Below are 24,226 nucleotides of genomic sequence, written 5' to 3' on the forward strand. Positions count from 1 at the left end.
TACAGTCTTTCTGCTCCCTCTTCCACACAATTCCCTGAGCCTTGGTGGGTGTGTTTCGAGTTTACTTTAGTGTTGAGCTCTCAGCAGCTTCTGGATCTCTGCTTTGGTATGTTTTGAGTATCCTCAGCGTCTGTCCCCTTCACCCTGGCACAGGCTGTCAGGCTCGCCATGGAAGCAGCCGTCTTACCAATTCCTCTGTGCTTTCAGCTGGGCCCTAGCTGAGATGTGAGAGTGGTTCATGTCTTGCTGAGGAGTCAGCTCTGTATTCTTGTCTTGTTGATAGATTTTGATTATCGTTGGTCTTGCTGCCTTCTGAAAAAGAAAAGCATTCTCCAATGGAGAGTGAGGTCAGTATAGGTTAAAGGGGATAAGTATTATTTTTAAAAGGTTTATTAATTTATTTATATATAGAGAGAAAACGGTGGTGGGGGGGATGACTGGGCATGCCAGGACCTCCAGCCACTGCAAATGAACTCCAGATGCATGCACCCCCTTGTGCATCTGGCTTTACGTATGTGGGTTTGCTCCTACTGTGTCGGACTTCATTCCTAAAATTCTATTCTGACATACCTCAACAAAGATTTTGTCCTCAGTACTCACTAAAACTATTCTCACTGAAATCACTCCCGAGCTCAGATTGGACCCTCTTTTCTTGTGGGCATCAGGACCCTCTGCTCTGGTGGCCTCACCCCTGGCTCTGGCTGTGTCTTCCTCTGCTCTTCCTTTTCCCCACAGTAAGCACGTTGAAGCTCGGGGCTTGGGCCTTGGAGCTATTTTCTCTTTTCCTGCCTTGCTTACTATATACCCGTGTCTCAGTCGGTCATCTATTTACAAAGTTTCTGATGACCTCATCTAATCTCATGGCTGTAGGTGTCATCCGTACGCTGATCACTTCCAGTTTTCTGTCTCCGCACTGATCTCTGCTTGGAGCTCCAGATAGACATCCAGTTTTCTCCCTTTGGATGTCTGCGAGCTTCTCAAAATTAACAGTGCCCTGAGCGGAGCTCTTGATCGCTTTAGCCACCTCTCCCCAACCTGTTGTCCTATGGCTCCAGTGTCTGTAACTCCTCTGCCTCCACCTCATCCCAGCCTCCTCCTCTTCTCCTGAATCTCACATCGCTTCCTTCAACCAGCCATGCTGTTTGTGGTTTAACATGATGCCCAGAGCTTGCTGCGGCTTGCCACCTCCCTGGCGGTCTCTCCTTGTGACAGCCATTGGTGGCTCACCCTGGATCAGCGGAGTTGTTTATTTTCCACACATTAACCAAAAGGGGTCTTTGAAAACATAATTTTACTCATGTTACTTCTCCACTCAGTACCCTCCTTCTGTCTGTCTTACTAAGAGTAAAAGCCAAAGTGCTTTCAAGGCTCTGTGTGAGGCCCATCTCCGGAATCCTTTCCTTGCACTTGGCCTACTTTATATCCCCCCCCCCACCACACTCATGTCCAGCCACACTGGCTCCTCCCAGTTCCAGACAAGCTCAGACACTTGGACTTGATGATCTTTTTGCCTGGAATGTGCCTCCCCCAGATATTTGCTGTCCTTGGGTTTTTCTCTGATACCATCTTCCATTCCTTTCTCTAAAATTGTAATGATTTCTTTAGAAATTTTCTGTCCTTCCAACTTTCTCCCTTCCTTGGATTATATATTTTTTTTCTCCTTGAAAGTTTTTACTATCTAAAATCCTTGATATTTTACTTATCTTGTTTATTAGTTTTTCTTTCATATCTCTCTCTCCTCCCCCTATTTAATCTTTATGAAGGCCAGGATTTTTATGTTACAAAACCTGCTTCTTCCATTCACTTATAAAGCATAAATCATAATTGCATTATATGGAATTAAACATTATTAAATGTCTTCACTGTCCAATTGTTTTTTTTAAATAATTTTTTAAATTTAATTTATTTGGAGAGAGAGAGAGAGATGGGGGGAACAGGCAGAGAGATAATGGGCACACCAGGGCCTCCAGCCACTGCAAACAAACTCCAGACACATGCACCCCCTTGTGCATCTGGCTTGCGTGGGTCCTGGGGAATTGAACCTGGGTCCTTTGGCTTCACTGGCAAGTGCCTTAACTGCTAAGCCATCTCTCCCACCCCCACTGTCCAATCTTTTAGACATCTTTGACATTTAATTCAGCTTTCTCCACTTTCTTCTCAGATAAGCTTTGTGATTTTTCCAGTTGAGGAACCTGAGATAGGGATCTAGCGTCTCTGTAGGTAACAGTACGTATCGGAATGAGGCTTTCAACTGAGGCCCTTCAGCTCTATGCTCTGGGCTTTTCTGCTATGCCTTACTTCCCTTTCAAAATGATGGTTTTGCATGTGATAGGTAATAGGAAAATGAATGCATTTGCTTACCCCTTCCCACCTAACTTCTTACCACCAACCTCACACATGAACGCCTCCCTCTGGCACTGACTGATCACCAACACTTCTAAAGAGATTCCATTTTCCTAATCAAAATCACATGATTCCTCAGGGACTTTTCTGTGAATTACTCCTGTGTAGTGTATATCTGATCACATGGTCCTAAAGTAAGCATACAGCCATACGTAGAGAAGGAATTCCGTGCCATGAGCAGTCGCACAGGGCGAGAGGGGAGAATTTGGTAGGAAGGTTAAAGGACTTTGCCTCTATGCTAACTCAGCATCAGAGAAGTAATAGTGAGAAAAAGCTGAGCTGTAGCTGGCTTTGGAGCAAAGTAGCCAAAGATTACTAAGAACTACAGCCTATGCCCAGAGGAAGCTGTCTTGGCTCACAGCCCAGGGATCCAGAACAAAGCTACTTGTATGGCTCTGGTTTAAGTCCCAGAGATACTGTACTCTGCTTTCTTTGGCCCCAGAAAGTTTCAGTCTCTTCTAATCTCATTATTTTCCTCTTTATGGGCATAACTTTTGATATGAAAAGTTTGTTTCCACATCTGTGAAACAAGATAGGGGTAACTAGTGATTTCTCAAGGACACTATTACTTTTATAAAATCTTCTAATTTTAAAGTTACTGAATTACTCTAGTCTGTTTTGATTCCACACTTGGTCAAAATTAAACTTTTATGTTACTGTGGAAAATTTACATTAAAATAAATTTATGTTTTTATTGTATTTATTTATTTATGAGAGAGAGAGAGAGAGAGAGAGAGAGAGAGAGAGAGAGAGAGAGAGAGAGAGAGAATGGGCACACCAAGGCCTCTAGCCATTGCAAACTGTACCACCATATGCATCTGGCTTATATGGTTCCTGGGGAATGAACCATGGGTCCTTAGGCTTTGCAGGCAAATACTTTAACTACTAAGCCATCTCTCCAGCCAGTAATTCATATTTTTAAGCCAAACACAAGGGCTCTCTGAAGTGCTACTAGGAACAAGTGAAAATGAAGCAGTGGGTGGCAACATGTCTGTTGTTCTAGCTCCTTGAGAGGATGAGGATTACTTGAAGCCAGGAGTTCAAGACCAGCCTGGGCAGTGCAGCAAGATGCAGTCTCAAAAGAAAAGAAAAGAAAAGAAAAGAAAAGAAAAGAAAAGAAAAGAAAAGAAAAACAAAACAAAACAAAACAACAACAATAAAAACCAACAGCAAACTAAACAATAACAACAATCCCTCCCCCCCCCAAATAGCAAAAGCTTAAAATGAGATTTTTCAGACAACCTTATCTCAAATGAGAGTGTGAACTGTGTGTGCTTCCAAGGGCTCTGTGTCTGGAAAAATGGTCTAGAATTGGTAGAAATATAAATGAAGTGGTTCATGGCATGTGCATACCTCTCATTGCTTTCCATTATTTGAAGATGAAATTTTAATTTTTTTGTTTACTTTTATTTATTTATTTGAGAGCAACAGACAGAGAGAGGAATTGGCAGAGAGAGAGAGAGAGAGAGAGAGAGAGAGAGAGAGAGAGAGAGAGGGAGAATGGGCACGCCAGGCCCTCCAGCCACTGCAAACGAACTCCAGATGCATGTGCCCCCTTGTGCATCTGGCTAACGTGGGTCCTGGGGAATCGAGCCTTGAATCGGGGTCCTTAGGCTTCACAGGCAAACACTTAACCACTAAGCCATGTGAATATGAAATTAAAAATAAAACCAATAAACTGATAATCTTAAGTGACCAACCTAGTCATTTCTAAAAATTACTGAATTTTGCTTCATGCCACTATATTTTGCAATATCTGCTCATGCTGTCAAGATAGTCTTGTTTCTCAAGCACATCAGGAGTATGAAGATCTACTCTTAACATTATTTCCAAGACAAATGCACCTCTTTTTCATACGGTTTCGATGCGAGTGTTGTAAGTCTAAATTGTTATTTCCACTAACCAACTTATCAGTTTATTTGACATATTTCCCTTCAACTTTTATGTCATGCCTACTATAATTATTAGAAATAGATAAATAATGGGGGCTGGTGAGATGGCTTAGTGGTTGAGGTGCTTGCCTGAAAAGCCAAAGGACCCAGGTTTGTTTCCCTAGGACCCACGTAAACCAGATGTGCAAGGTGGCATATGAGTCTAGAGTTTGTTTGCAGTGGTTGGAGGCCCTTGCATACCCACTCTCTCTCTCTCTAATAAATAAATAAAAATAAAATATTAAAAAAGGAAAAGATCAATGATGAGCAAAATTGTGAGCAATTAAGCTCATCTCAAGTATAAACAACAAACTCAATTACCTTTTAAAAATATAGCTTAAGAAATTCAAATTTCACACTCATATCTGTATCCCTTTAACACTTCCTGAAGTCCATCTGAACTCTGTGAGGAACAGTGACCTCATAGTATAAGATTAATCTTCTCTTATCTCCACAATTAGTAAATGTTGGACCCACAGTTATTTAAACAGCAACTAGAAAGGCATCCGTCATCCCAGATAAAGCATTTCTTTTTAAATAAAGCTAAAGCAGGCCGGGCATGGTGGTGCATGTCTTTAATCCCTCAGAGGTAAGAGGGTCTTTGAGAGTTCGAGACCACCCTGAGACTACATAGTGTCTTCCAGGTCAGCCTGGGCTAGAGTGAGACCCTACCTCGGAAAATAGAAAACCAAAAAAAGAAAAGAAGAAAGGTAAAGCACTGTGTGCTGTTTTGTCCTGAGCAAACTGTGTATTTCCTGAATGCCGACTCAGGAAATGCCTGACTTTTGCAGCAGTAACGGTTGGGAAGTCTCATAATTGGCTGCGTAGTGATAATGTGGACTTCGCCAGAAACACTGAGGTTTCTGCTGACTTGCTTAGAAACAAGAAGAATCTTATGTGCAGTAAAGAAAGGGCCTAAGAGGGCCCGAGTTTGGCATATGCTTTTTCTTGTGGAAGATGCCATGTTCAGCTGGTTTCCTGACCAAAGGTATTGCCCACTGGCTGTTGTTTATTTATTTATTTATTTATTTTACCAGAATCTTCTCTTGTGTTTGCTGACTCCTTCAAGCATCTATCTGTATGTGGTGGTTGCAGAATTGGTTTTCTTTGGAAGTTAAACAAAATGGCATTTTACGAATAGTAATGCTTTGGGAATGTGTTAAATACTTACTATGATTAACTAACAAGAAGCAGAGGCTTGGCACCCAGGGCTCCAGCAGTGATGTTTGGTGTAGCAGGGCCAACTGCTTTTATGTCTGAGCGCTGGTCATTGAATGTGAAGTTGTTTCATTGACTGACGTCCCTGGATGTGTAACGACAAAATCCTAGCTAAAGGTGGCACTGTGCCTTTTCTAAATATCACGAGAAAAAAAAAAAAAAATGCCATGAGAAACAAACTCCATCCATTGTGTTCTTAACTTGATTGTCATGCATCACTGGACATGAATAATTTCAATAACTTAGACTGTTTCTGGCTTCATGATAGATGATTTTTGTTTCTCCCATGTGTACATTATCAGTTATATTGACATTGATCCAGAGACAAAGTCACAGGTCTTGGATCTCTGCATGATGAGACCATCTGTCTGGTTCCCCCTTCATTTTGCTCCTGAGACAACTCTAGATTGCTGAGGTGAAACACTCCTCCCCACAGGTACTGAGCAAAACATTAGCAGAACTGGGCATGGGGATATCTAAACATCCTAGTGCCTAGCTGGCTAGCATCTTTTTCACTGCTGGTTTTTTGTTAACGATTAAATGGTGCCACAGAGTAGAAACCTTGCTTTGAATTGGCTGTAAGCCTGAGGCGGGCTCTGTGGGCTGCAGGCAGGTTCTGAGCAGTGGAGACTTTTGGAGCTAGAGCGTGGATAAGCTGAAGGACAGCTACAATGCGTAGGGTGAGGCGCTCAGCAGCCCTTGCAGACACAAGCGCTTCCTATTGCGGGTGAGCAGTGAGCACAGTGAGAAGCTACAGTGCCTCGTTTTTGTTGTGTGTGCATCTTTGGGTGTACGCCGATACATGTGTGAGTGTGCATGCACATGTGTGTGTAGTTCAGAGGAGAAACTTGGGCATTGTACCTTAGCACCATATACCTTTTTTATTAGTGTGTAGGTGTCTGTGCATGTGTGTGTGTGTGTGTGTGTGTGTGTGTGTGTGCAGCCCAGAGAGCTGGTCAGTGAGCTTCAGAGATCCACCTGTCTCTGCCTCCCCAACACTAGAAGTCTTTTGCCTGGGTTCTGGGAATCTGACTCAGGTCCTCATGTTTGTTTGACAAACACTTTATTGACCGAGTTATCTCTTCAACCCCAGATTCTTCACTTTTGAGGGTGGCTAGTCTCTTGAACATTTGTTTTCTCATAATACTCATTCAAGTTCGTCTGAGCACAAGCTTTTCCTAGTGGTAAGATGAACAAGCTCTAGCAAGAGACAAAGTTGGGCTGGGGAGATGGCTCAGTGGTTAAAGGCACTTGATTATAAAGCCTGCTGACCGGAGTTCAATTCCCCAGTACCCACATAAAGAGAGATGCACAATGTGGCATGTGCATCTGGAATTCATTTGTACCAGCCAGAGCCCTGGCATGCCTGTTCCTCTGTCTTTCATTCTTTTTCTCTCTCTTGTGCAAATAAATTAATTAATTAAATATTAAGAAAAGAAATAAAGTCTCAATTTAGACTTTCTCCCATAAAAGCTTACAGTGTCATGGTGCGGGCAGAAGATATTGAAAAGATGTAACATGCTCATGAAGGATTTGGATTTAGTCAACACTGTATAAAAGTATAGATAAGTATTTGTCACTTAACATGGTGCTATAGGAGAATGCTATTCTACAATACAAGGTATCTTCCTGTACTGAATAGAGTTCTTCATTTCTCTTTCACTGTTTCTAATGCCTCTAAAATAAATGCCGCTAAAATGCAAAAGGCTTTTGTGGCTCTCTTGTAACTTATTTCTCAACTGTGGATACTCAACTGTCTATACAGTCGTGATAATGACCAATGTGTCCCTATGGCTGTTGGAAGAGTGCGTATTCGGGAGATGTGGAATGCTAAATTTTATATTGTGCCTTTCCCATGAAGAACAGTAGAAACAGCTGAAGGTTATTAGCTCACTTTCATGGCTGGAGTCCACAGCCCAGATCATTAAAGCTGTGATGAGTCATTGTCTGGGAGAAGGTATTACAGGCAAGCAGAATCAGTTACATGGCACAAACATCTCCGAGTACTGGAAGAGTAAATTACTTGCTCAGTTCAGAATTTAGGATGATCAGCTCTGCTTGTGCGAATTGGGTTGTTTACAGGATTTCCTTATGTTCTGGTGACTGAAAATTCAGCCTTTTTGTTGTTGTTGTTATTTATTTAGAGAGAGGAAGAACGAATGGGCATGCCAGGTCCTCTTTCCACTGCAAATAAACTCCAGATGCATGTGCCACTTTGTGCATCTGGGAATCAAACCCTGGGGCTGACAGGCTTTGCAAATGAATGCCTTTAACTGCTAAGCTACCTCTTAAGCCCAATTATTTAAATAATAATAACAAGGTAAAAGAATCTAGAGAATAAAAAAATTCCTTCAGGTAGTGCTTCTTATTCTGTACTCTGTCTATATGTATTGAGGTTCAGGAGTTCCTAGATGCATAATCATGGGGACAGTATGTAAAAGAATAGACTTGGTAACCAAGAGTACGTAAGAGAACGCCTGACCCACTAAAATAACGTTACTTTCCGTAGGGTTGAACATCAACTAGCTCACTCTCCAGGGCTGTTCCTTCTTCAGGTATGATAAATCACGTAGCAAGGCAAGAAGAGAGTGAGAGAGGACTAACATTGTTTGTCACGTGTTAGCACTAACACCTGAGTTTGTCCATGAGATGTCCACCAGATGAGGGTAAGTCACTGCAACTATACTAGGTGGACTTACTCCTGTCACGGGCAAGACTCCTGCAGTCATACGAAAAATTCTTGAAATTTCAAATCTAGAGCAGGGTAGACCTTGTAATTATGTGAAAGAGTTGAAAGTCTAGCTTTAACACTGATTCTAGAAGATTTAAGGGCAAACATACGTGCCTCAGCATTTAGCAAGCCTGAGTACAAAATGATCTTGACCCTCCCCACCCCAAAGATAAAATTCCTGAAAGAATTTCTGTAGTGCTAATACATAATGGAGAAGCTACTCTGATCCAGTTAGCTCTTGGGAACACACTAGGGAAAAAAAAAACAAGGAATAAAAAGAAAAGCATTGAACTTGCCAGCCTCATCTTACATAACAGCTCATGCACAATGTTAAATGTGTTAGGTGCTTGGGGAAATGCGGAGCAAAGCTGGTGGTGTGTGTGTGAGTGCATTGAGGTGGCAGAAATTCTGGGGAGCTGTTTCACAAGGTAATGGTAGAGCATGGGTTTAGATGAGGAGAGGAGTAGGCCTGGTAGACGTGTGTCGCAGGAGCCTGGAGTTCAGAGACATTCAGGCAGTAATGTGTCCGGCATGTTGAGGGACTAGTGAGGAGGCCATTGTCACTGGAGATGAGTGTGTGGGAAGAGAATTTAGATGGACACAGATCAGAGGAAATGGGGTGAGGATAGAAAAATGGAAGGCGGGTCATCTAGACACGGGGAGGCTGTGCAGCCAGAGTGCAGACCATCTGTGCGTGACATATGTGTTTGACAGGGGCCCTTGCAGAACAGAGTGAAGATCACATCTTTTCCATTTTATGAAATGGGACCTAGTCAAGGGGTTGCAATGTAATAGAGGGGAGTTATCCTTTCTTAGGCTCTTCAGCAGGCGTTAGCGTGAAACTGAGCCAGATCCAGAGACGAAAGGCATACACATTTTATTTGTAGTGATTTTTATTTCCATTTTAAGAAAAATGAACACCCATAGAGCCAGTTGGGAAGAATATTGATACAACAGGTTGTACCAAAATCTAGTAAGTTCTGCAGTTGTAACAAATCAAAAGATGTGAGTTAGTGTTACTCACAGTGGGAAAGCAAAGCGTGAGGCCTGGGCTGGTTTAACAGGGTTGGTGAGTCAGGCTCCTCTGGGCCTTGATGCTTATCTCTGGTGATAAGAAAATCTTCATGTTGTTTGCAGGCAGGATGATCAGGTGAGATTCATCTGTTTTTTAGGAAGAGAAGGAAGGTCAGAGTACTAGTCTTGCATCTGCTGTGTCTTTAACTCAAAATAAACACTATGCCAGGGGCTGGAGAGATGACTTAGTGGTTAAGGCACATGCCTACAAAGTCTAAGGACCCAGGTTTGATTCTCCATGTCCCATATAAGCCAGATGCATATGGTGGCACATGCGTCTGGAGTTCGTTTGCACTGGCTAGAGGTCCTGGCACACACTCTCTGTCTTCCTTTCTCTGTGGCTTGAAAAAATAAAAATAAATCTTAAGAAAAAAACATTATGCCAAAGTGGCATATTTGGGTTCCCCAAAGTCATGTGTCTAAAGTTTCAGGAGGGTCATGTTTGAGGTAGGAGGATAACTGTGAGTTAAAGGCCAGCCTGAGACTTCATGGGGAGCTCTAGGTCAGCCTGGGATACAGTGAGATCCTATCTCAAAAAGAGGGACATTTAAAAAATTATTTATTTATGAGAAAGAGAAAGAGAAAGAGAAAGAGGGAGAGACAAAGAATGGGCATACCAGGGCCTCCAGCCACTGCAAACGAACTCCAGACACATGTGCCATCTTGTGCATCTGACTTTATGTGGGTATTCGGGAATTGAATTCATCCATTAGACTTTGCAGGCAAGCGCTTTTAACCTCTGAACCATCTCTCCAGTCCCATTTTGGTTTTTGAAACCAGGTTGAAAAGAGGAGCCAGCTGCAAAGCTATTGCAGTGTGCCAGGTGACAAATGGCTTCTGTTTGCACGCAAATGTCACATTTTCTTCCCCTGTTCACATACTGATGTGCATTTGGATCCTTTCTGGGGCACTGGTATTGTGACCAAAGCTGCAGAGGATTTTTGCGTACAAGCTTGAGGGTGGACATGCTTTCCTGTCTTTTAGATATGGTCTCTAGGAGTGATTAGCTAGGTTGTGAGGTAGGTTTCTGATCACTGCCTAGGAAACTGCCAAACAGCTTTCTTTCTTTCTTTTCAAATTTATTTTTGAGAGGCAGAGGCAGATAGATGATAGATAGATAGATAGATAGATAGATAGATAGATAGATAGATGATATGTCCCTCCCTCCCTCCCCCCCCCCCTCTCTCTATATATATATATATGTATATGTATATGTATATGTATATGTATATGTATATGTATATGTATATGTATATACACACACACACACACACATACACACACACATACACACACATTTAGAGACACATATGCCACGTTGTGAACCTGGCTAACATGGGTCCTGAGGAATCAAACCTTAGTCCTTTGACTTTGCAGGCTAGTGCCTTAACTGCTCATTCATCTCTCCACCCCCGAGCAGCTTTATAAAGCACTGTGAGTTTTGCAGACAGCCCTCATCCTTGCTAGCACATGGTCCTTCTGATGTCAGTCATTCCAATAGATACCTGTGTCTGCTCACCTGGTTGTGGTTTTAGCTGGCCTGTCCTGAGGAAGATGTCTGGCTCTAATCTCTTCACCAATAGTTCAGTTTATATTCATTATTAGAACCGTAATTCCTTTTGGTAAAGGTTCATTAAAACAAATATAACCGAAAGTTGTGATTTACAAGAAAAGTTGGCAGTGGTCTATATAAGCCAATGCCAATGTTTTGTTTTGGGAAGCTAGAACTTCTGTTTATTTTTTAATTTAAATTTTAATTTTTTTGGTTTTTCGAGGTAGGGTGGCTGGCCTCGAACTCACAGCGCTCCTCCTACTTCTGCCTCTCTAGTGCTAGGATTAAAGACATGCGCCACCACGACTGGCTTCTGTTGTTGTTTTTGAGATAGACTCTCACTCTGTAGTTCAGGCTGGTTTGGAATTCACTGTGTAACCAACCCAGTTAGGACTCAAACTCACACCAGTCCTCCGTCTCAGCTTCTCAAGTGCATGGAATTACAGAAATGAGCCACCCTGCCTGGCTGATACTATCACATTTAAAGTGAGAAAGTATAATTACTGCTATTAACTTTCAATTTTTGCCTCGAAGCTATATGTTATGTCAGTGTGATGTAACTTTACACACTTGTCCAGGGCTTGCTATATTTCCTGTATTTTATCATTTAGGATGAAAAATCTGTTATCTTTCCATCTGTTCCCTCAGAATAAGCCACTGAGGATTTTTAATTGTTTTTTTTTTTTTTTTCTTCCTCTAGGTTCCAGATGTGATCAGCAGCATACGACAGTTATCCAAGGCTGCCATGAAGGAAGACAGCAAACCCAGCAAAGATAACGAGGATGCCTTTTACAACTCGCAGAAGTTCGAAGTCCTGTACTGCGGGAAGGTGACGGTGACCTACAAGAAGGCACCTTCCAGCCTCATCGACGACTGCATCGAGAAGTTCAGCCTGCACGAGCAGCAGCGTCTGCGGCTCCAGGGCGGCGGTGGCGACGAGCTGGGGGTCTTCGAGGCAGGGTCGCCTGGGTCCCCAGGGAACAGCCTGCCCGAGGAGGAGGTCGAGGACGATGCTGCCAATGGCCACCTCGGCGCCCCGCCGGCCCCGGCCGGCCAGCCTGCACCGGCCAGCTCTCGCGTTTGCTTCCCCGAGCGGATTCTGGAAGACGGTGGCTTCCAGGAGCAGCAGGAGTTTCGGTCTCGGTGCAGCAGCGTCACCGGAGTCCTGCAGAGGAAGGTCCCCGAGAACAGCCAGAAACCCCAGCCCAGGCGCAGGCACGCCAGCGCCCCCAGCCACGTGCAGCCCTCGGACTCCGACCAGAACAGAACCATGCTCTTCCAGGTAGGCTGGACCTGACCCACCCTCTTCCTGCCCACCTTAGCAAGCAGTTTAGCCGTGGTGGTGGTGGTGGTGGTGGTGTCCCCTCAAAAGCAGACGAGGCTGATGGAGAAAGAGCACGGGCCTATCCACGCAAACATGAGGGAGGTGGTAAGGGCAAGAGGTTTCTCTTAGCATCCAGGATCAATCACGCATCCTCGGTGTCCATCACCAGCGTTGGCCTTGAGTTGATTCTCAGATTCCTTCCTTTTTTTTTTTTAAAAATTTTTATTTATTTATTTGAGAGTGACAGAGAAAGAGGCAGAGAGAGAGAGAGAGAGAGAGAGAACGGGTGCGCCAGGGCTTCCAGCCACTGTAGATGGATTCCAGATGCGTGCGCCCCCTTGTGCATCTGGCTAACGTGGGTCCTGGGGAACCAAGCCTTGAACCGGGGTCCTTAGGCTTCACAGGCAAGCGCTTAACCGCTAAACCATCTCTCCAGCCCTCAGATTCCTTCTTTAACAGAAAATAACTGAGCCGCGGGTGGTGGCTCACACCTGTAATCCCAGCGCTCGGGGAGGCAGAGGTCAGAGGAGGAACGCAGTGAGTTCCAGGCCACCCTGAGACTATACAGGGAATAGCAGGACAACCTGGATAGAGTGAGCGCCTACCTGGAAAAACAAAAAACAAACAAACAAACAGAAATAGTAACATAACAGAGAAAGTAACTCCAGAGACCAATCTTTTTTTTTTTTAATTTGTTTTTATTTATTTCAGAGAGAGATAGAGATAAGGAGGGAGAGAGAGAGTGAGAGAGAAACAGAGAGAGAATGGGTGCACCAGGGCCTCCAGCCACTGCAAACGAACTCCAGTTGCATGTGACACCTTGTGCATCTGGCTCACGTGGGTACTGGGGAAGTTGAACCTGGGTATTCTGGCATTGCAGGCAAGCGCCTTAACCACGAAGCCATCTCTCCAGCCCCAGAGAAACAATTTTATAAACTGTTTAAAGATGCCAATCCAAGAGAGTATGATTCAGCATTCAGGGGAGGGAAGGATGGAGGGACTTTTCTAGAGAGGAAAGGTCAAGTTCCAGAGACTCAGGTGTATTTCACATGACACCATTCCAGTTTACTCTGCAGCACAAAACAGGAAGATTAAAAAAAAAAAAAATGCCAACGGCCTGATAATTCACTAGGCCAGCTATTACATAATTTGATACAAGCTGTATGATGGGTGGAAAAATTAATTCTTCACTTTAAAAATCATTGTTGAATGTCATGCAGGGTATATAGAAAATATCAAGTTCCACATCAAGAATTTCATTAATACATTAGTGTCCTGGAGAGGGTCTGTAGTTAATTTGTAGTTTATCTCGTTTGTTTTCTTGAAAAAAGAAAGAAAGGCCAACCTTTGACATTGTTTTCAACAATCCCCCCCTGAGAAGAAAAATTCCACTGTGTGCTTTGGTAAACAGTTCCAGTGTGGACTATTTGCTTAATTAGTTCATAGTTTGGCTTTTTTTTTTTTTTTTTTTTTTTTTTTTTTTTTTTTTTTAAGTCTATGGCATGCAGTTAGAATGGCTCTAGGCTTTTCTGTAGTGACATGTTCACTGACTTTCCCCTCTTCTTTGGGCTATAACAGATTTGTTCTCAGTCATGGTCCTTGCTATTAAATTTTCTGAAGTGCTGTTTATTTTCCAAAATTTTAGTTTATCCCAATTATGCATGCATCATTTTATTGACTATTTGGGAGAAAGTTTGATTATAACATAAATAAGCAATAGATGTTTTTAAAAAAATTATAACTTGAAGAAAGGATGCATTTTTTTTTTTTTTGAACCAGGAGGCATTTCTTACCTGAAAAAGAGTCTGTAAAATTTTGTTTTGTCTTCACAGTCAGCAATGTAAGGCCAGCTTGACTGTTCCATGAGTTTTCAACAAAGAAAGAAATGTTTTGAGATGGCTAAAAATTTGGAGTTAAAATGATGAGCTGTGTGTTAGAACATTTGTGACGTAGTGAGGTGGTTTAATGAGATACTGCATGTGGATCTATGCTGTTAGTTGAATATTTATTTGAGAAGGAACAGGTTAGGTCTTTATGAGTCAAAATTAAGGGTGCTTTTATTTTTAAGGTTGGCCGCTTTGAGATTAACCTGATCAGTCCCGACACCAAGTCTGTTGTGCTGGAAAAGAATTTTAAAGATATTTCCTCTTGCTCACAGGTACGTATCATGGTGTGTCACAGTATTCAAAGAAACCAATTATCCTGTTTCAAAATTAACCATGCAATTGCTGGGCTCAAACCCTTCCCATTTGATCATTTTGAATTTCATTCATTTTACAGGGTTGTGGATTGAACCCTGGGCATTCCTTCTGTTTGGTAGGCAAATGGTCTACCATTGACCTATGTTCCTTAACCTAAATTAAACAGAAAAATTTGGGGGCTGGGGAGATGGCTTGGCATTTAATGCACTTGCCTGTGAAGCCTAAGGATCCAGGTTCTACTTTCCCAGGTCCCACATAAGCCAGATGCACAAGGTGGCACATATGTCTGGAGTTTGTTCATGGTGGCTGGAGGCCCTAGCATGCCCATTCTCCATCTCTCAATCTGCCTCTATTTCTCTTAAATAAATAACTAAAATATTTATTTAAAAAATCAGAATTACTTCTAACAAATTTAAAAAAATTGAAGAGAGTTTGTCCTGAAAAAAACAAACAATTTATTTATGTTTGTTTCTATGATGTTAACAAAAATCCTATCCAGATCCCACAGTATTGGTCGTGGTAGATTTTAGTTAGTCTTTCTCTTTGTAATGATCTCTTTTTAACCCACATTGTCTTCACTGATGGGTGTTCTGTGGCGGTGAGGAGCTCTTTTGAAAAATACCTCACAGTTAGTTTGCCTCAGAATCTCAGGTCTGTGGATCTTGTGGGTACAACTGAGTCAAGCATGATTAGTATCCCACAGCAGGTAACAAAAGGAGAACTCGGATTTCCAGAATGTAGGGAGTCTTCCTCTACTGCTCTTGTTTTATGTCGGCCCTGTGGGTCGAACTCAGCTCTTCAGGCAACCTAAATGTGTGATAATCATGGGAAGAATTTTTGAGCTTTTTAGAGTAGAAAGAATATGTGAATCGAAACATGGAAAGGTTAAATATTCAAAGATACTACTATGGAGGTCCCAAGAGTTGAAAATTAACTTTTTTTCTAGCCTGGTGACCTAAGTGCACTCAAGGGTATTGTTGTTGCCAAGATCCTTATGTTTTGAAGTTGGAAAAATCATGTCTGCCTATTAGATTTTCTTCTCTTTTGAATTGTAGAGATACTGTAACTATAGATATGACATTCAGACATTCTTCCATTTGAAGATGGGCAGGGATTTTTTTTTTAAATATTTTTATTTTTATTTATATATTTGAGAGGAAGAGAGAGAAAGAGGAAGATATATAGAGAGAATAGACATGCCAGGGCCTTTAGCCTCTGAAAATGAAATCCAGACATATGCTCCACCTTGTACACCTGGCTTATGTGGGTCCTAGGGAATCTAGCCTAGGTCCTTTGGCTTTGCTGGCAAATGCCTTAACCACTAAGCCATCTTCCCAGCCCTGGACAGGGGTGTTATTGTTTTCCTCAGCCTCAGCCCATTCATTTTTGCTTCTAATATTTCCTTTTTTATTTTTTTTGTAATATAAAAATTATAGAAAAAAATTTTGTTGTGTTGATAATCTTTCTTTTCTTTTACTTTAACAACTTAGAAGGTGGTAACATTTGACTATAGGAAGAATGTACTGCTAATTTCTAAATTATTATATGAAGAACACAGAGATTTAGTGGAAAGATGATTTTACCTGAAAAGGTATTTATTGTTTTTTTTATTAAATACTTTTGTAGTTACTGGGAGGCCTTTTCAAGATCATAAGATTCAAAAGGTCAAGTGTCTTAGGTTTTCATGTCTTACTTTGTGGGACATTAGAATTAGATGTATTGAGATGGAGCTTAATCCTAAAGTGTTGAGTAATGCTGCATGAATGATCCTGTATTATTTACTTTCATTGCTATGAACAAATACCCAACCAGAAGCAACTTAAGGAAAGGATGTAGTTTTAGGCTTACCATTCTTTTTACTTTATTATTGACAGCTTCCATAATTATATACAATAACCGTGATAATTCCCACCCCATCTCCAATTTCCTCCTCACAAATTCACTCTCCATCACATCCCCCCCTCTCAATTTGTTACAGAAATTTTCTGGAAAGACCACTTCAACACCAGTTTGAGTGAAAAGTAGAGGAGTTTATTTGCTGGGGGTGGAGGGTGCAAAAGGTTTGAGATAGCTCTCTAAAGAAGCTAGGACCCCAAGCTGAGATTTTATTTTTGTTTTATAGTTTTTATAGTTGAAGGGAGGGTAACTGAACAAACAAGATGTGGCAATTTGCGTATCAATCATTTCTGTATTCAGACCAGCCCAACAGTGAACTCTATTTTATTTTGTTTTAGCTTAAACTGTCTTTCCATCTTATCGTCCCTCTGGGCCCTTTCTGGACAGTTCTGTCTTTGGGATTTTTCCATCTGGTGACAAAGATAAGTTTTGCTCCTCAGCAAGTAACTCTTACAGTAGCTCAGTGAATCAGTTCAACTTTTAGCTTCTTTTCTACCACAAATTAGTCCCTGTTCTATTTGGATGTCATCATCTTTCCCTCCTATTATGCAGGTCTTGTGTAGATATAGCGAGGCACTGCAAGGTCATGAATATCAAGGCCATTTTGTGGCTGGAAGACTGCATTGTAACAGTCCTACCCTTCATTTGGCTCTTATATTCTTTCCACCACTTCTTCTGCAATGGGCTCTGAGCCTTTACAGTTTTGAGGGGAAGGTTAGTGGCTGGAGCATGAAGCAGGGCTGGTTACATTGTTAAGCAGGAAGCAGAGAGCAAACAGGAAGTAATGCCTCAAGTTCCTCCAGCAAAGCTCCACCTCCTAAATGTTCCACAGTCTTCCTGAACAGTCCGGGCCAGCTAGAGACTGGTTCAAACTCATAAGCCCTACGAGGGACATTTTATATTCAAACAGCATTCTGCCTCTGGCCTCATAGGCTCCATGGGCAGCTCATGATATAAAATGCATTCAGTCCAACTTCAAAAGTTCCCATGGTCTAATAGTCCCAACATTGTTCAAAATTCCAAATTCTCTTCTGATACCCAAGGCAATCTCTTCATTGTAGGATTACACAAATTACATATTTTCAACATAAAATGGCACTGAGTAAACATTCCTATTCCCAAAGGGAGGAATGGGGACATAGTAAGAAAAGAGTGGACCAAAGCAAGAGTGAACTCAGGCAGGCAGAGCACCAAATCCTGCAGCTCCATGTGTGCTACCTGAGACTCAGGATGAAATCTTCTGGGCTCCATAAGGCTTGGGCAGCTTTGTCCCTCCAGCTCTGCTGTCTGCAGTACGCAAAGCATCTTTTCCTAGGCTGGTTTCACTCTGAGCCTGTAGCTTTCCTTGGTGGGTGCCTTGTGGTCCTGGCGTGTCTGTCATCTCAGGCTCTCCATTGCAGTTTAAGGTTCACCTTCACAGCTTCATGCAGTGTCTCCCAGAGTTTCCTTGCAGGGAATCTAACCCTAGTTTGCATTGCTTTGCTTCTGGGACACACTGAAACCATGGTACTATACTACATGACTCCCTCCATGTCACATCTTTCATGCCTGTAAAAGCCAGTACATACAGATGCAGTTGCCTGGTTCTGCTGCCAGCTTGGGAAAGAATTGGCCCCTTCAGGTCTTTTCCTTTCAGATGAATTTCCATTCTTTCAAAAAGAAAAATATTTGGTATTGTCTCAGTACAGAGTAGTAGCTTCTCTTTAAAGGTGCTAATTGGTTAATTGGTGTTAATTCTCTTTAAAAATTACAGCCCCCTTTTCAGCTTTAAGCTTGCTCATATTTCTTTACTTGCCAAACTTCACATTTTTTATATCTTTATGTTCTGCATTTTACTCATAGTCACTAAAGTTTTGAATAAGAGTCAACAGAAACCGTTCCACAGAGTCAGTGCTGTTGTGCCTTGAAATTTTCTCTGCCAAACACATTTGTCCATTACTTTTAAAATTTAGCCTTATTCCTGTTCTCAGGACACGGGCAGAATATAGCCAAATTCTTTGCCAGAATATCGTATGAACCACCTGCAGCCCAGTTCCTGAGAGAGTCATTGTTCCCCGCTGAAACCTCATCAGCCCAGCTTCCCCAGTGCCTGTTTCTTCAAGCAGTCTGGTCTACATGGTCAGAGTTATCACAGCAACAGCCCCATTCCTGGTATCAATTTTCTGTATTAGTTACTCTAATTGCTGTGAGTAAAAACCTGACCAGAAGCAACTGATAGAAGAGAGTGGTTTTATTTTATCTTATTATATTTTTTGGTTTATTGTTTTTAAGGGAAGTTTCATGGCCCTGAGCAGGAAGCAGAAATGGGGGAAGGCAATAAACTGCAAGGCCCACCCCCAGTGACTTATTGCTCTAGCAAGGTTACCTCTTCCTAAAGGTTCAGATCTTCCAACATGGCACCACCAGCTGATGACAAAGTGTCAAATCCATGAGCCTCTTGGGAGACATTTTACATTCAAATCGCAATAGAGCCCTTTCTGTGCATGGGCCTCATGCCAAGTGCTGGAGAGAAGGAGATGTATAAACCGAGTGTAGTTTGTGCCCTAAGAGGTACCAAGAGGCATCCCTAAAGACAGTACCTCATGTCTTAACATTGCCTAAACCCACTCAGGAAACATACTGACAGTGCACATTGAACATCCAAAAGAAAACAATAAAAACACACAAAATAAAAGACTCAGCCAAGCCAAATATATGAAAATATAAGTTCAAATGATTTTTGTTTTTCCCTTTTAATTAAAGGCAAGCTTTACATTCTGGCATTCTTGATCAGAAAAAAAAAAAAAATTAGACAACAGCATGAGGGAAATAGGTGCGGAACCCTCCCATCAGAGTAAGCGTCAGGTGAGGCTGAGCCCCTTTGTTCTCAGGGACTGGCCCGGCTCTTATAAATTCTTTGTGTGGAAGTGAGCTAATACAATATGTTAATGTTCAAGAACCCACCTACTTTTGAGTACTGCATACCTACCTACAGATATTTACTTTTAAAACTTTTAATGTTTTTAAAAAATTTTTTGTTTATTTTTATTTACTTATTTCAAAGTGACAGACAGAGAAAGAGGCAGGTAGAGAGAGAGAGGAGAGAGAGAGAATGGGCACGCCAGGGCCTCCAGCCACTGCAAACGAACTCCAGACGCGTGCGCCCACTTGTGCATCTGGCTAACGTGGGTCCTGGGGAATCGAGCCTTGAACCGGGGTCCTTAGGCTTCACTGGCAAACGCTTAACCACTAAGACATCTCTCCAGCCCTATAACTTCTAATGTTTATAACAATTTTATTATTTATTTATGAGAGAAAAATGGGGGGAGAGAGAGAGAGAGAAGGAGGGAGATTGAGAGAGAGATAATGGGCATGCCAGGGCCTCTGGCCTCTGAAAACAAATTCCAGATTCATGCACCATCTTGTACATCTGGCTTTACATGGGTGCTGGGGAATCAAACTTGGGCCCTCTGGCTTTGCCAGCAAGAGCTTTAACTGCTGAGCCATTTTTCCAGCCCCAAATGCTTTATCAAAATCGCTGTTTTTCTGGCCAGCACTGAGCATCAGGGAGCGTTTTGGCTGCTGGAGTATTGTTGCCATCTGAAGATGTACTGAGCTAGTGAGATGCTATGTGTTTTAGCCATTTAGTACCAAGCTCATAGAGGATATTCTTTCATCCCTAATAAATTATACCAGAATGACTTTATTTTTAATGTTACGAATTACAGCCTCTCTCCTTCCTACATATTTATTTTTCCAAAAATCAGAATTGATTTATTTTTCACATGTCCCTTGGGTAGCTTGAGCCTGTTATGGCAAAAATAATGGTCCACATTGATCAGACATTCTTGGAGCAGCCATTGATTCTTTCTCAATTCTAGATCTCAAACATTCTTGTTAATAGATGCCACCATATTATTTTAATGTAAAAAGTAAAAACAAAAGAGCCTCAGAGACAGTTTATTAACAGCTCAGCACAATATCACATAATTACCTAGCAGATTAATTCAGCTGAGATTTAAAACTGGGATTATCTGTTTTCTTTGCACCTGAATTTAGGTGATGTCTAAGAAATGGGAAATTGTTTGCTGACTTGATTTTCCAAAGCACTGTGTTTGCTATTAAAATAATAAAGTTTCATCTACTTATTGGTATGCATGAATGGTATGAATGGCAGTTTACATATGTTCTGAAAATTTTATTACATGTAGCTGAAATTATTTAAACTGGATTCAGGAAGTACAATTTTTTAAAAATATGCATAGAGGGCACCGCAATAATTATAAAATCTTATCAGTGGGCTGGAGTGATGGCTTAGTGGTTAAGCACTTGCCTGTGAAGCCTAAGGACCTGGTTCAAAGCTCGATTCCCCAGGACCCATGTTAGCCAGATGCACAAGGGGGCGCACGCGTCTGGAGTTCGTTTGCAGAGGCTGGAAGCCCTGGTGCACCCATTCCCCCCACCCATCTGCCTTTTCTCTGTCTGTCACTTTGAAACAAATAAATAAAAATAAACAAAACATTGAAAAAAAGCCTTATCAGTCATTTAACAGTATGGCTTTTGGAGTATCTATAAGTAGACAAATATGCCAGTAATTTTAATGCATAGTTTTGGGAATCACGCAGTATTTATTTTGAGTACTGTCACTTGTAGTTTTTTTGAACTCACAGCTTCATATAGACAAGAGCAGGGTTCACAATGACTCACCCACTGCTCTTGTAAGAAGACACTAAATTGGAAGAAGGTCCATTAACGAGGTACTGTGGTATTTTTTTTTTTTAAATCACAAAACAGAGTGGATCATGCCATCAACATTTTCTTCAAAAACAAAGCAATCTGAGTGGATGTCTTCCTGTATCTCATGCATTAACAGACCAGGCTTTGAGCTTGCTATGACATTATGTCCCGGCACGTTGCTGTGAAGGAGAAATTCGTGGAACTGGAAAAGGGTAGATGTGATGCTGCTTTCTGTGTGAGTATTACCAGGGCCTATTCTCCTAAATGCTGTTTGTCCTTTTTTTCCCCAACACCCAGGGGATAAAGCATGTGGACCACTTTGGCTTCATATGTCGGGAGTCTCCCGAGCCTGGGCTGAGCCAGTACGTCTGTTACGTGTTCCAGTGCGCCAGTGAGTCTCTGGTAAGTGGGGGTGCTGACTGTTGGCACAACTGCCTTGTGGGAGGGTCTCCCTTGTGACCCCCCCCAAGTCCTCAGTGAGAAGAGAAGAGGTCAGTTAGAGATGATTTCAACCTTCTCAGCAGCACAGAAGGAGAGAAATACCGACAATTTATCATGGCAGTTTTAAAACTTAGATCCTTTCTTGGCTCCAAGAGGCCATGAGAATTTTTAGAGTAGGAAAAGACCAATTAGGGGAGAAAAACTCTGAACTTTTCCCAGTGCTCTAGGAAGAAGATAAGAAAGGCTGCTGACCTTAAGTAACATCTCAAAAGCACATAATGCTTATGTGGTGAGAATAAATTAAGTGTTTTTTTTCTCTTTACTTCATTAGCCAATTCTTCTTCTTACTATTATTTTTAAGTCACTTATTTCCTTTGCAATTTCAAACTCAGTTTTCTAACACTTCTCATTTCTTCTCTCAATTCCAGAAGAAATATTTAAAGCAGGTTTGAAAATACATCTGAGTGACCGTGCCGTATGTTGATTTTTTTTTCCTCTCAAAGTTTTTATTATTCTTAAACCCATGCTTTCTCTCCGATTCATTTTTTTAATATTTTGTTTTTATTTGAGCCACCTTGTGCATCTGGCTTTATGTAGGTACTGGGGAATCAAACCTGAGTCCTTTTCCTTTGCAGGCAAGTACCTTAACCACTAAACCATCTTTCCAGCTCCTCACTCCTTTTCTGAATTACCTCTTCCTGCCTGAGGCTGACCCTTTCTTGATTCTCTCAATCCCATACTTCCTTGCTTTCTAAAACCTGCCATAGATCCATGTTTTACTTTGGCCACCCAAGTTACCCATCTTCCAAATTTAGAAACCTTAACGCATTTCTCCTTTACTTTCTCATTCCAATGGTTTGTCAGATCTTATTGACGCAAGGCTACAAAATCTCTCCTCCATCTCTCCTTTCTCTTTGCTACCTGACCTTATTCTGGCCATGCATCTTCTCTGTGTGGACTCTTGTATTGTTGTCCTAGCTACTCTGTTCTCCCTGACACTGACTTAATCTCTTGTCTATGCAGTTTATACCTCCTTTTTCTGGAGTGTTCTTCCTTACGACTTTTCCCCATGCTAGCCCACTTCATGCCTCCCTGTTACAGAACAGCTGGGCCATCTTTCCTCTCCAATATTGTGTTCTTATTTATTTATTTGAGAGAGTGAGAGAGGGAAAGAGGCAGGGAGAGAGAGAAAGAGAGAGAGAGAACGCGTGCAAATGGACACGCCAGGGCCTCCAGCCTCTGCAAATGAACTCCAGATGCATGTGCCCCCTTGTGCATCTGGCTTACATGGGTCCTGGGGAATCGAACTGAGATCCTTTGGCTTTGCAGGCAAACACCTGAACTGCTAAACCATCTCTCCACCCCCAGTCTCATGTGTTCTTATGCCTCACGTAGAACTTGTGACGAGCCTTGTCACGACTGTGTCTTCACTCATGTTGGGTCTCACAAGCTGCTCTCTGGGCCGAACTGCAGAGAGTGGCTTGATAGTTCTTTTCTTTGGCTGTGCTAGTGAAACCAGCAAACGATAGAGTGCTTCAGACATATGTGAGATCAAATATAAACACATTTTATGCACACACACATAGTTTTCTATTACTGGGAATGTCATGGCCTCATGCATGACAGGCAAGCCCTATTTCATTGAGCCACATCTCTCAGCCTGAGATCTAGAGCTTTCTGAAGATGCCTTGGTACCTCTCAGAAGTACTACCGTAGCTTACGGTCCCTGTTCCTGCGTGGGTGGGGAGTGAGGAGTCAGCTGTGTCCCTGTGTCAGGGCTCGCTCGCTGTCTTTTCCTCTGTCTGTCCTGTTGGCCTCTAGAGGCACTCCAGTTACCAACAGGGAGCTTGGGAGGCGTGGACCCTCAATTTCAGTTCTTTCTCCCACTGCTTCCCGCACGCACGCAGGTCTCGCTATTCCTCACCTCTGCTCCTGAGGTGGTCCCGGGTCCCAGCTGAGGTACCACTTCCTTCTGAAGTCTCTGCCAACAGTTGAGCCTTTGTTGCCCCGTCATCAGGTCCCTGATTCATCGTAAGCACTGGTCTTCCAGGTTAGGCCAACTCCCACTTATGGTGAATGCTGGTACTGTGCTTGGTATTTCCAGACTTTGAGTATGAGTGCATTGCTCTTAACGTTAGAGACTCATTTTTCAGGGATGAGCCAATCTCTGCTGGCTATATCCTTTGCATGAAAAGGACAACTAGGTAAAACCCCCTTATCTCAGGTCTCTTTCACAGTTTTGTTTTGTTTTGAGGGTTTGCTTTTTTCCCCCCTGTTTTTCTTTGGTTTGCTCTCTTACTCCTAGAGTGGGGTTTTGGAAATAGCTAATGGTAGGAGAAACTCTGGCATGGGTTGCTGCCCCTCTTCCCCACAAACCACGCTCTGTGGCTAGGGCACAAGACCACACTGACTGTGAATTCCCTTCTGTTACTTGAGGCAGAGTCCGACTGTTTTGGCCTCATTGTTCTTAGGAATAACACTAGGCTGCAATCTTTTAAACCCTGCTTACCCAAACGGTCAGCAGTAATTATCTTGACAGAGTTGTGTAGTGCAGCATCAGAACTGCAAGATAGAAGAAAATGTAATGTGCATCTCCTTGAGCATAAATTCTAAATTCCATACACGCATAGAAAAATATTCATTAACCAAAAGGGGGGAAAACAAAAAAGGAAAAAGAGCATCCATGCTGCCCCGGATCCAAAATTTACATGAGGTTAACAGTTAGTAAACATGAAATTT

The 24,226-nt window shown here is 42.2% G+C and overlaps 1 protein-coding gene across 4 annotated transcripts in view; it reads left to right on the forward strand.

Moving 5' to 3' along the window:
* The window catches only part of Tbc1d4 (TBC1 domain family member 4), a 233,068-nt gene that overhangs the window by 141,651 nt on the left and 67,191 nt on the right, over window positions 1–24,226 (forward strand). For all 4 annotated transcript variants that reach the window (XM_004651026.2, XM_004651024.2, XM_045145431.1 and 1 more), the window contains exons 2-4: window positions 11,610–12,191; window positions 14,302–14,391; window positions 21,344–21,448. In XM_004651026.2, coding sequence (XP_004651083.2) covers window positions 11,610–12,191; window positions 14,302–14,391; window positions 21,344–21,448 — 777 coding nt within the window. The remainder of the gene's footprint in view (window positions 1–11,609; window positions 12,192–14,301; window positions 14,392–21,343; window positions 21,449–24,226) is intronic.

The sequence above is a fragment of the Jaculus jaculus genome, chromosome 3 (assembly GCF_020740685.1).
Source record: "Jaculus jaculus isolate mJacJac1 chromosome 3, mJacJac1.mat.Y.cur, whole genome shotgun sequence".
Taxonomy (NCBI): domain Eukaryota; kingdom Metazoa; phylum Chordata; class Mammalia; order Rodentia; family Dipodidae; genus Jaculus; species Jaculus jaculus.